This window comes from Phaseolus vulgaris, unplaced genomic scaffold, assembly GCF_000499845.2.
Source record: "Phaseolus vulgaris cultivar G19833 unplaced genomic scaffold, P. vulgaris v2.0 scaffold_15, whole genome shotgun sequence".
Taxonomy (NCBI): domain Eukaryota; kingdom Viridiplantae; phylum Streptophyta; class Magnoliopsida; order Fabales; family Fabaceae; genus Phaseolus; species Phaseolus vulgaris.
The window spans coordinates 411,525-423,616 of NW_027174084.1; the positions used below are offsets into that span (position 1 = coordinate 411,525).

The 12,092-nt window shown below is 31.9% G+C and overlaps 1 protein-coding gene across 5 annotated transcripts; it reads left to right on the top strand.

The window, feature by feature from the left end:
• Positions 1-1,774: 1,774 nt before the first annotated feature.
• Positions 1,775-7,625, top strand: LOC137817030 (telomere repeat-binding protein 5-like). Of its 5 annotated transcripts, XR_011081907.1 has the most exons (11): positions 1,775-2,060; positions 3,291-3,490; positions 3,587-4,508; positions 4,612-4,827; positions 4,920-4,973; positions 5,071-5,150; positions 5,331-5,572; positions 5,923-6,249; positions 6,414-6,477; positions 6,580-6,937; positions 7,122-7,625. XR_011081907.1 is itself a non-coding variant. In XM_068620243.1 (10 exons), exons 2-10 carry the CDS (start codon positions 3,410-3,412, stop codon positions 7,156-7,158), a joined length of 2,028 nt encoding a protein of 675 aa, XP_068476344.1. In that variant the 5' UTR covers positions 1,775-2,060; positions 3,291-3,409; the 3' UTR covers positions 7,159-7,625. The 5 variants fall into 5 exon arrangements, 4 of the variants coding, with proteins under 4 accessions (XP_068476344.1, XP_068476341.1, XP_068476342.1 ...); XM_068620243.1 differs by lacking the exon at positions 6,580-6,937 and having other exon boundaries at positions 7,117-7,625; XM_068620240.1 differs by lacking the exon at positions 6,580-6,937.
• The last annotated feature ends 4,467 nt before the right edge of the window (positions 7,626-12,092 follow it).

Genomic DNA, 12,092 nt, shown 5'->3' on the forward strand with positions numbered 1-12,092 from the left:
TTTTAATTAGTTTTATCTTTAAAAATTTATATATATCACATCATGTTATATGTATTGTCAAACATTTTTTTTTAATTCGAAGCAATACACAACTAAAAAGATGAAGAATCTAATACCAATTTTTATTTCACTTTGTAAATCATTGAATATCTTAGCAAAAACTGCATATTGAAGGTAAAATATAAATTAGTTAAATTTAAGTAAATTTTCAAAACATTTGAACTATTTTGTCATATTTATTGAATTTGTGAGTAATTGCATATGCACAAATTCCTTTGTAATTGTATAAGAAATATGATAAATTTTGTGTGTGTAATTTGAACATCTTTCGTTCCGATTATTAGTAAAATTCTTACTCCTCGCACTTATATCATAAAAATTTGATTGATGATAAAACTTCTTATAGTTTACAAGTCTTCAATTAAATAAAATGTAGTGAAGTTATTACCAAAGAAAATATAATTTTTATTCAATATTGCTATCTTATGAGTAATCTCGTGGTTGTATCTGATTTTTTTTTTGTATAAATGACGTCTTTAATAAATGACTAATATTATGGATTTTGACAATATGAGTAATATTGCATTGCTTTTGTTGGTTTGGTTTTGGAAATGTTTTATTATGTTTGATGACGTTATTAAAAAGTTACTTAAAATGCATTGATAATTGAGTTAGAAATTACATATATTTATTATTATTAAAAAGTTAGTTAAATGTATTGATAATTGAGTTAGAAATTATACATATTTATTATTATGCAGTGATTTTAAATTTAATCAATTCTTATTAATTCCGTCTATAATTTCTTTTATATATTTATATCTTATAAATTGATTTTATTTTTGGGTTAATAGGTGAAGTGAGATTTTGAAGATATCATCTCTTCATATTATGTATGAGACAAAATATTTATTTATGGGTAGTTTGATAATAAATTATACAATAAATTTTGATATTATATTAGTAGATGAATTTAAGTTTAATGTATTATTATAAAATTGATTTATAAGATAATATTGAGTGAATTTTCGGGAACATTCCAAGTGATGAGTTTTGCTATAAATGAAGTATAAAATAGTAATTTCCATGTTGAAATCGGATGCAGTGAATGTTCTTGCTCCAAAATTTAAATTGGTCATTAAGAGAGAATAATTGCATTTACGTATTATTTATTTCACCATAGATTGCAACTGTACCATAAAAAAAGTTGTAAACACTTCACTATTTTATTTTTTGTAAAGTAGAATAATGAAGTTTGAGAATTTTAGCAAAAAATAACATAAATATTAAATATTTAACATTTTAATAACAGAAATATTATTGATTAAAATATTGAGATGAGAAAAGAATTAGTGATGTTGTATATAAAATATAATTATAATTTGTGAGTGTATCGCATTCTCCACCTACTAGTGTGCATGATGAAGACGTAATGAAGTGATAAGACACACAAATAATGCCCCCAAATTAGATACAAATGAAATTCAAATGCAAAGTAAGTAAAATGAATTAATAATTATAGCAGTAGCAGTAGTGAGAGATGAAATGTGAGGAGCCAGCGTGTTTTACGATGGTTCAGACCAGAAGCGACCACATGATCGAAAGAGTACCACGTGTCGGAATCTGGTTGTGCGTTGGCCCATCCAATTGCGTGGAACCGGTCTTTAGGTGCCTTAGCATCCACCTACTATATCCAGTGCCCTTCCTTGCAATCACCGAGAGCTCCGGTCACACTGACGCACGGTCAATGCTATAAACTCTTGGGGTTTAAGCCATTGCCTTGGTGGTTTTCACAGGGTTTTACTTTTAGCCATTCACAATTTCTTTCATATTCACATTTCACATTTCAGATTCACCATGATCACAGAAAAACACAAATTTCTAAATCCCCACCCTCTTAAACCAACATTTCCTGCCTAATTCAGACTCTCTTTTTTTCATCATTTTTACTCTGAATTCTCTCTCACAATTCCCCATCTCGAAATTTAAATTTTTTGCCGGAATTTACATTCTCTGGGAGTTAAAGTTTTCGTCTTTGAACCACAATCTTTGCCAAAGAGGTGATGATCATGTTGAGCTTTGATGGGTTTTGTTTCTCAAGAGTATGCTAAGTTTATTTATTTTTTACTTCTTAAATATCGAGCTTATCCTTGGGGTTTGACTTGTGGTTCTGGAAGAAAAAGTTGGAATATTGACCTGTGATCTTATATGGGAACTGTTTTGTTTCATGGTTTATGGACATGGATTTTCAGTTTCCAAGACCAGCGTCTCCTCTTTTACTTCAATTAATGAATTCGAGCTTGTGATGATTTGATCGCTGTGTTTCGGGCATCACGTGATGGCTTTTGGTTGTAAATTGGTTGTTTTCCGACTTCAATATTATTCCATGATTTAAGATCTATTTTGGTCTGAATTTAGCTTAGTTCTCTTCGTGAACATGACTGGAATCTAGCTTCGTCCTTGTATCCCTTTCGTGTTTTCTCGCTTAACCTTTATCTCTCAATTTTTTTTTTCTCCCTTTGCTTTTAAATTTCACATTTGGACTTTTGAGGTAGCTGTTGCTTTATGGGATTTGTTTTTGCAAATTGTATCTTGCACCCTGCTTACTTATTGTGTCTTCATCTAAGTCTATTTTCATTGTTTACTTCTCTGTGCAAAGGTTTTGGTTTTTAGTTTTAGGCACTAATTTTCCCATTTGGTAAAATGATTAGGTACAAATATTAATATACATATATGTAATCAATGACCTTTATCCTCAAGGTACTTTGATCCAATGGAAGTGACAGAATTGGCTTCCCGAAGGTACCAGGATTGAGACTGTGGATGTGAGCGTCCAATTTGGTTTCATGTATCTGAACTAGAGAACATACAAGTTGGAGTTTGTTGGATAACAATATTTAAATTGTGAAAGTTTGATTCTGCAAATGGAAAAAAACCACTTGATTTTCTTTTGAAATATTGATGTGTATGTGAGTTTTTTATTTAAAAAATATTACCGTGATATTTGCTTTCAGTGTAGTAGCTTCTGATTTTAGTCCCTATTTTAAACATAGACACTGGAAAGAGCAGACTTAGTTGGGCCTTTATTTGAGCTAAACTCGTTCTCCATCTAGTTTACGCTATGCCCTTACTAAGTTACTAGATAAATTAAGGGCCATGCATATAGGGGCAGATCGGATTCTGTATCAGACAATATGTTTTGGCATTCACAACTTTAGTAGCATAAACCTTGGTTTATTCTAGTTCACTATAATGCATCTGAGCCATCACTAACGAGTATTTATTGTCAGGCTTTCTATTGAGACCGGTGGGATCAAGCAACGTGTAAGGTTCAAGTTTATTTATGAGTGTTGGACGGCTGATGTTTTGGGTTTGATCAATCTTTCTATTGGCATGGTTCCTCTGAGATATGGTGTTGCAGAAGAGGTTATATTATAGCTTTAATGGATATCAGGTGCCAACCAAGCGCCGAGCTACTAGATCAGCTAGGGTAAATGAGTTATATTTCGCATTTGGAGCTAATTACTATTTTCAATTTAGTTTCAGAGTATGAAATCAATCCATATTTTGTTTTAATATTTCCCAGAGGAACGCTACATTTCAAAGAAGGTTGGAAGACAATCAAATGTGTGCATTTGACTTATTGGCCACCGTAGCTGACAATTTATTGCAAGAGAAACAGAATCCGACCACATATAGTGATAGGTCATTGGGAAAAGATAGGGAGGGATTTGTAAAAGAGGAGTGTCAGAATGCAAATAAACCATTAAAAACTGAGCTTTCTGATGAAGCAAGTTGTGACAGAAGATGTCAGCATGAATTTGTTAAAGAAGAATGCACAGATGCAAATAAACCATTAAAACCTGAGCTTTCAGACGAAGGAAGTAGTGATAGAAAAGGTTTCTCTAATATTTCTTCCCAAGTATACAATCAAAATTGTTGTTTGAAGGAATTCCCCATTCATGAAATTGAAGGCCATTCATGCATTGCTTCTATAGTAACAAGTTCTAGTTGCTCAGAGAAGTTTGTTGCTGAAAAACTGGTGGATGGGAAAGGCCAAAATGGAACGGAAAATTTAGCTAGCAAAGTTGAATTAGGTTCCTCTGGAAGTCCAGAGAGTATTGGTTGCAAGTTAGACGGTGATGATGAAAGTAAAGTAAAAGATGTTAAGTTTGGGAAGGTTCCCATGGATACTGGAACTGGGTTGTGCTGTTCTGAGGATCCCTTGGATGAAAAACCTCCAGCACTGGTAAGTTCTTGTGGCAATGCCAAGTTGTCTGGGTATGATGACAGCATGCCTCATAGCTCATTGTCCAAAGGCTGTGACAATGTGCTAGTAGATAGTAGAGATGATGACGAAAACTTTTCTGGGTGTGCTCACCCTAGTAACAAAATAAAGTCCACTAGACCAATTACTTGTATAGATGATAGAAAAATAAAGAAAAGATTGGCTTCAAAATATCATAAAGCTGCTCAAGAATCCAAGCCTGATAAGTTATCTAATAGTGGTGAGTTCATACTTATCGTACGGAATTACTGGCTTTCTTGTTTCTTCACTCATCACGCTTCTTGCTTGTTCACTAATCTATTTTTCAATTGAAAACCTGTTAGTTTTGGATGGAAATTTGAAGCCAGTTTACAGCAGTAGGAAGAACTACTATAAAAGCCAAAGATCTCAAATGAACATTCCTTTCAAAAAGAGGAAGCTTTTTAAATGTGACTCTGATACAAATTCTAACGGATATATCAGAAGTGGTGACACTTATTTTTCACTCAAGAATGAAACAAATCAAAGTGTTTCATATTCATCTTCTGGAATGAGCAAAGGTTTTACCCTAAATAACTTCATTCCATTAAAATTGAATTTATTTGGCCACTCGGGAAATCTTCCCTAAATAAATTCCAAATCTTTGATGCAGATCATGGAACATCATCCTTGGGACACTCTGCCTTACGATCTAGAGATTCTCATGGTATGGGAAGATTAAGAGAGTTATTCTTGATATACTCTTTGATTTTACTGATGTCTTCAAAGGGGTTCTTACATGAAGATGTATTTCTTTTAATCAGTGAAGCTTAGGATTAAATCATTTAGAGTGCCCGAGCTTTTAATTGAGATTCCAGAAACTGCAACCATTGGGTCCTTAAAGGTATGATAAAATTCTGTTATGCCATACACACTATCATCTTCTTTTGTATTTGGATGTTAATGATGCATGGCATCTGTTTCTGTATATGTGTATGCTTGGCATGCTGCATCATGTGGTATGATCATAATTGCATCTTGCAAATAAGTTGGGCTGCAACTCTTATGACAATCTGCTCTACAGAGGACAGTGATGGAGGCAGTGACTGCAGTACTTGGAGGTGGATTACGTGTGGGAGTGATTCTCCATGGAAAGAAGGTTAGAGATGACAATAAAACTCTACTCCAGACTGGAATTTCTCATGATAACCACTTGGATGCTTTGGGATTCGCCCTGGAGCCTAATTTTTCACAAAATCTACCACCTGCATGTGCAACTAGTTCTCTTCGCATTCCTAGTGCGGATATGCCTCAACCTTTTATAGGGTAATGATTAACTTGCAATTGAATGCATTAGTGCGTTACTTGGGCTAATGCTTTGGCTTTCTCTGCCTGTCCATTTTTGTTGACGTTTCATCTTTCCTTGGAGATGTTTGTTTTCATGGAAATGTTGCTTGCAAATAATATTTTCCTACCATAACCTAGCAGTAAGCAACTTTCCTTCTCTCTCTCCTTGTTTCTTTATCAAAATTAATGACCCACTTCACTATATATGAATTATATAAGTTGCAGAATATTTACATCTAACATAATAGTTTTCATATATTGCATTAAATGTCTTTTTTTATTCTATAATTGTCGTTCTAGTTTTTATCTAAGAGATAATTGATATTCAGGTATCCTTCAAGTCCTGCTGTAATTCATCAAAGGATTCAGGGCTTTTCTAACACGTTAGCTGAGCATCAAGCAACAGGTTTAGGTAACCTTGTCGAAAGTGATCATGATTCAGCTCCTTCTCCCATCAACACATCAGGTGAAAAAAAATTGTCAGATTCTAAAGAACTTATTACTGTTCCTGAAATGGGTATGGAGGCACTAGCCGTGCTACCTGGGCATCAAAAGTCAAAGCGAACTGAGATTGCACAGCGCCGAATTCGTAGGCCTTTTTCCGTTGCTGAAGTGGAAGCATTGGTCCAAGCAGTTGAGAAACTTGGAACTGGAAGGTAAAGTTTATTTTGGTCTGTGTCTGGTCCAACTAAGTGATTGAGAGTTTAGCAGTTACTATTAAGTCAGCTTTGTGCATAATTCAAAAAGTATGCAACACTTTAGCCTTTGCATTCCTTTAGACAACCCCTTATATAGTTTCTTTTCGGTGGATGGAAATCAGGTGGCGTGATGTTAAGCTTCGTGCTTTTGATAATGCAAAGCATCGAACATACGTGGATTTGAAGGTAAAAGCTTTTGTGAACCGTATGCTTAGCACGTTTTTTTGGTATTGGATTTTATTCTTTCTCCAATGGACTGTCAAGAGAAACGTGGCTATAACACCACAGGTTTTGGGTGGCACGCTTTCTTCTTCAGCATTCGTTAGCTTCTATTGAAAACCATCTAGTTGTTGTTTCTAGTCAAGTAATTCCCTGCATGTTAGTAAGCTATTTATTGCTTCATTTATGATCTCCTGCTTGGTTTCCAAAATTAAATTGCCAGACACAGACATCAAAAGGAATCTGATAATTGATATTTAATTACCATGCTTTATATCCATTTTTTGGAAAGACACTGATGAGATTTAAATGAAAAGAACAAGATCACTTTCATTAGCATGACGCCCTCATTCAGCAATGTTTGGCATTGGAGATTCTACATACATCAGTTAGAGATAAAACCAATTTACAGTTTGTTGAGCCAGATGTAAGATGAGTTTCATTATTACTCAAAATAAGTTTAAGTTTGTGTTATTTAATGATTCTTTTACAGTTTGGAGTAAATTTTAGTCAAGAGTATAATATGTATAAGAAAGATTATATTAAAGAACATGTTGGTAGCAATCTTTGGAAAGGTATTTGGCATATGATTTAGGTATGGGATAGTGCAGGATAAATGGAAAACACTGGTGCACACAGCAAGAATAACCCCTCAGCAAAGGAGGGGAGAGCCTGTTCCTCAAGAACTCTTGGATAGGGTCCTAACTGCCCATGCATATTGGTCCCAGCAGCAGACTAAGCAACAGCTCAAGCACCACTCAAAACCTTGCCTTCTCCTTTAATTAGGCCTTGACTGCACCACCTGGTTTCATCATTTGTATTTATTTGTCAAAAATGTGTTTATCACTTTCATTTTCAGTAATATGCCACACTTCATCTGTCATGTAAACCCTTATAACAAGTGATTCCTGTAGAGAATTTGCGTAACAGGTTGTCCACTCCTAAGTCAATGTTCGGTGCGTAACTGGAGGGGCACGTGTTGATGATACAAGTTTATCTGCAAATTCAATTATGGATCCACAGAAGCTAATAATGTTAATCACTGTAGTTAGAGCTTTATCCATGTGCTAATCGCTGTATAGTGCTCATACATAATAAAAGTTGACTTATGACTACTCTTCACATAATTTACTTTTAAACTGAAACTATATTTTTTTTCCTTCTTAAATAAGTTGAAAAACTTGGTATTTTTTCCTTTTGAGAATCATATAATCAACCAATTTTCATACAAAGATGGAATTTTGGGCTACATTTGTGAAAGTTGTTTTATTTTTTAATTTGTATTAATAATTGTAATTATATTATTTATTTTCATTTCTTCTTTTGTTTTTGAATATCTGTATAAATACAGTATAAATGCGATTCTTTTTATCATTCGTGTAAATGTTAAAGACAAATTTTACAATTATCATTAAAAATGAAAATAAATCATGAGTTCCAAATAAAATGGACATTAAACTAATAGCGTCCATTAAGCCTTATTTTTCTATTATTATCACACTGGTCGGATTTCTAGTGATATAAATAGTAACGAGTGTCTAATAAAAAAAATTCATTTACCTTACATTTGATAAATTTTATTTGAGTCATTTAAATTTTAAACTTAAGTTTGGGCATTTCTTCCTCAAGTCGGTACACATATTTTGTATCTTATAAATATTTTATTTTTTACTTTACCTTTTTCGGAAGTTAAAAGTGTCTCACAGTTTAGAAATTTTTTTAGATTACATAACCCTGAAAGTAATTTTTTACTTACGGATTATATAATTTAAAAGTTATTTTTGGCTTATAAATTGCACAATCCAGATGACTTTTACCATCTTAATTGTCTTCTTCAAGAGTACTTTTCACTAAGAAAAAACTACCAACAACAACATTAAACTCGTCAACGACGTCACTATCTCCCTCACAATTGTGACTTTCAGTCAAGGAATTGTGAGCACTAAGCGCGATCTCAGTCACTACTTGCATATTTTTCGACAAAGAATATCATATGACTTTTGGATTGTAAAATTCAAAAGTTATTTTTTACTTCTAGATTACATAATCCGAAAATCATGTTTATCTTTCAGATTGCACAATCCTTAAGTCATTTTTTGGGAAGTGAAAATTGACTTTTGGATTGTGCAATTGAAAGTCTTTTTAAGAAAGAAAAGTGACTTTTGGATGTGTAATCAAGAAGTCAAAAAAATTACTTTTGAACCAAAAGTTAAAAATGACTTCTAAATTGTGCAATTGATAAACTTTTCTAGATTATGCAGTATAGAAGACATTTTTTACTTCCGGATTATACAATTTGGAAAGGATAAAATGAAAATTTTCATATTTATAAGATAAAAAAAAATGTATGAAAGTGAGAAAAAATGTCTCTTAAGTTTTATTCTCAATTTACTTTATAGTCAAATACCCTCTTTCGTCTATATTTATATATTGATTTGAGTTTTATGAATATGAAATTTGGAAAAATAAAGTTTAAGAAAGATGTAGGGTGTGAAATTATTATAAAATTTCACTATGTCATAATAACAGTAAAAAAAATGGTTGGAGACATTGATTCCAACAAATTCATTTCGAACTATCTGATAAAGTTTGTAGAAGAAGATTTGTAACTCAACAATAAATATTGTAAGGGTGTGTAGTATAGTCTACTACATAGACAAATTTAATTACCATTACAAAAGCATCAAGGAGTTGCTATGGTTGAAAGAATTCTTGCAGGAGCTTGGTTTTGTGAAAAATAACTATCCATTATTTTTGGATAGTCAAAGTGTTATCCATAGTACTAATAATTTAACTTTTCATTCTAGATCTATTGATGTGAGATCATTGAATACATGATGCTTTTGGTACTAAATTGTTGGAGTTGGATAAAGTTTATACTAATGACAATGGTGTTGATATGATAACTAAGACATTGTCAAGACAGCTTAAAGCTTCGTGTGTGTAAGACAGGAAATGTATTAAGTTGGACTCATAATTATGTATCTAAAAAAATTTCAAACTTATCAAACTCATTTTGTCTAACTTAACCCAACCCAAGTGGAGAAGGTCTTCTAGATCAAAAAATAATAATTTTCGTAACCTTTAAAAGAGAGAAAGAAGTAAACAAATTGGTCTGCATTGACTGAGGTACTTCAGCAAAATTACGATTCTAACTTCAATAAAATTTTATAGCAGGTTTGCAACATATTTACTTCCTTTTGACTATTAGGATCATCAATATCAATTGGAAGTATGTGGTTGGAGAAATCAGTTTTGCACTCTTGACCTATTTTAAGTTTACTAGTCTTTGTTCTTTAAATTTGTAAGCACTTATATGTGTGTATTTAATCTAACTCCCTTATACTTGTAATTGATCTTACGGAACTTATGGAGTGGTTTGTCACAATGAGTTTTCACACATTAAAAATATCTCTCTTCTTTTATGATTATTACTACTATTTTTATTTTTTTATTATTGTTGTTTCTCACAAATTCTTTGTTGTTCTTTAATGATATCCTATATAGTTGGTGCTTTTGGTTGTTGTGTTATTGTTCTCTTGTGATTAATTTACATAACTTAAAAAATATCTCATCCTTCAAATCTTTAGTTAACCTAATCTTAGTTTAGCTTTTATCGAATCACATGATTTGGAAAAGGGAAATGTGAAACCAAAAATGATTGGTAGAAAGGAAGAAGGAAAGGTTTGATTTAGAAGAAAAGAATGAAAATATCTGCAGAGATATTTGCTCCGTCCAGGGACTGTATGTGAGTAAGACACATTTGTGTTCTCGAATTGAATCAGCTTGAAACTGCAAATGAGTCAACCACCATGAGTCTCATCACCAAAGAAAGACATGACACGACCATGTGTAAAACGAACTACCAGGTGGCCGGTGTGTTTGATCGTCAAAGATTGATTGTAGGGTGGCCAAGACCGAAGTACGATTTCGCCTGAATCTTAGGTTGCCGACTGGTCGGTGAGTTTCTTGCGGCTTCTTCTGTAACAATTTCATCCTTCTACACTCTCCACATTCATTTCAACTTTCTTTTTACACATTCCAAATCTTTCTCATTCCCTATTTTTATTTTTTTGACTAATCATCATGCAATAGTTCATGTGTAAGTTTTCTGTTTGTTTATTGGTCAAAAAAGTACCCAACGAACTAAAGTTTTTTTTATTGAGTTTTTTTTATTGGGATGAGTGAGACACACGCTGACGTGACTCGGTTTATCTGGTCGAGCTAGTCAAGACATTACGCACAGTCAGACCGACTGACACATATAGCCATTAATGCTCAAACCAAGGTCAGTGAAATTAAATTACCATTAAGGATTAGGTAATGCAACCTAAGTGTGATTCATTTCACTTATCAGATCCAATAAGGTAAGCTTATTTAAATAATATAAATAACACACATTCCAAGGAACAAGGGATGTCATTTATTACTGTGCACCTACCCGAGTGTCGATCACTCGCTTTACTGACTTGACGGAGTGTCTTCTGCAGGTACCTCCCCCATTTGACATTCTTCCGAGACTGAGAGCTGAAGGAGAAGCACGGAGACGAGAAGGATTATAGAAAAACCCTAACAACCTGCCCGATCGAAAGAAGACGAAGACTTCAATAATTTTCTTGATCTCATCTCCTTAATAACGAAAGTTATACAAGAATCTTAAAGATCATGCATCTCCTTGTCGTTAAAAAAGGAATTTGTATTAAAATTGTATAATATTATATACTTACATATTAACAAAGTAGTGATTAAAATTATCATTATCACTATCTAATTTAAAATTAAATATTTTAACTATAAATGTAATATATGAAAAATATGTTTAATACACAATATTTGATTATATTTAATATTATATTTTATTTTAAATGTTTTTCAATACTGTTAATAATTTATATTGTTATTAAATGTTAAACTTAATATTTAATAATCAATATGATAAGTATGTAAAAGCATTTATGTTGATGTTTTTCAGATATTATATCACCTTGTTAGGTATTTTTTTTTATATTAGGTGGTGATATTTTGATATCTATATAAAACAGATCATAACTTAATATACTAATACTTTATTTTTTTATTTTTTTTAACTTAAAGGAAAAAGTTTTGTTGACATTGTACATAGTAAATAATACTATTCAACAACTCTTTATAATAATATTATAATATTTTTAATTAAAATTAAAATTAAAATAATTAAAATATTAATTTAATTATTTGTTAAGTATATGTATGTACTGTTTACCTTTTCATATATCTTGAATTGATGTGATTGAATTGTTGTGCATCGTCTCGTGAACCACACTCTCAAATCTTAGTAAAGAAGTGGAATGTGACGTGGCAAAGTCAGGTGCACTTGTGGTGCCTCCAAAACTACAAAATTCTTCATTTTTTTTTCTAAATATTTTTAAATTGATAAAATTATACAACTTTTAAATATTCAAAATGTATTAATATAATTTTTTAATATTTAAATAGTGATTTAATTCAATATTTAACAGATGATTTAATACAAGTTCCAATACTAAAAGAATTAGTTCCTAAAATTTGTTTATTATAAGGATTATTTAAGAGAAAAAAAAAAT

What these genes read in the sequence shown, in the direction of transcription:
- LOC137817030 (XM_068620240.1), top strand. Translation starts at nt 3,410, where the DNA reads ATGGTGTTGCAGAAGAGGTTATATTATAGCTTTAATGGATATCAGGTG. An exon ending in GAGCTACTAGATCAGCTAGG is followed by an intron (nt 3,491 to 3,586) that starts GTAAATGAGTTA and finishes AATATTTCCCAG; the next exon opens with AGGAACGCTACATTTCAAAG. An exon ending in ACGATCTAGAGATTCTCATG is followed by an intron (nt 4,974 to 5,070) that starts GTATGGGAAGAT and finishes TCTTTTAATCAG; the next exon opens with TGAAGCTTAGGATTAAATCA.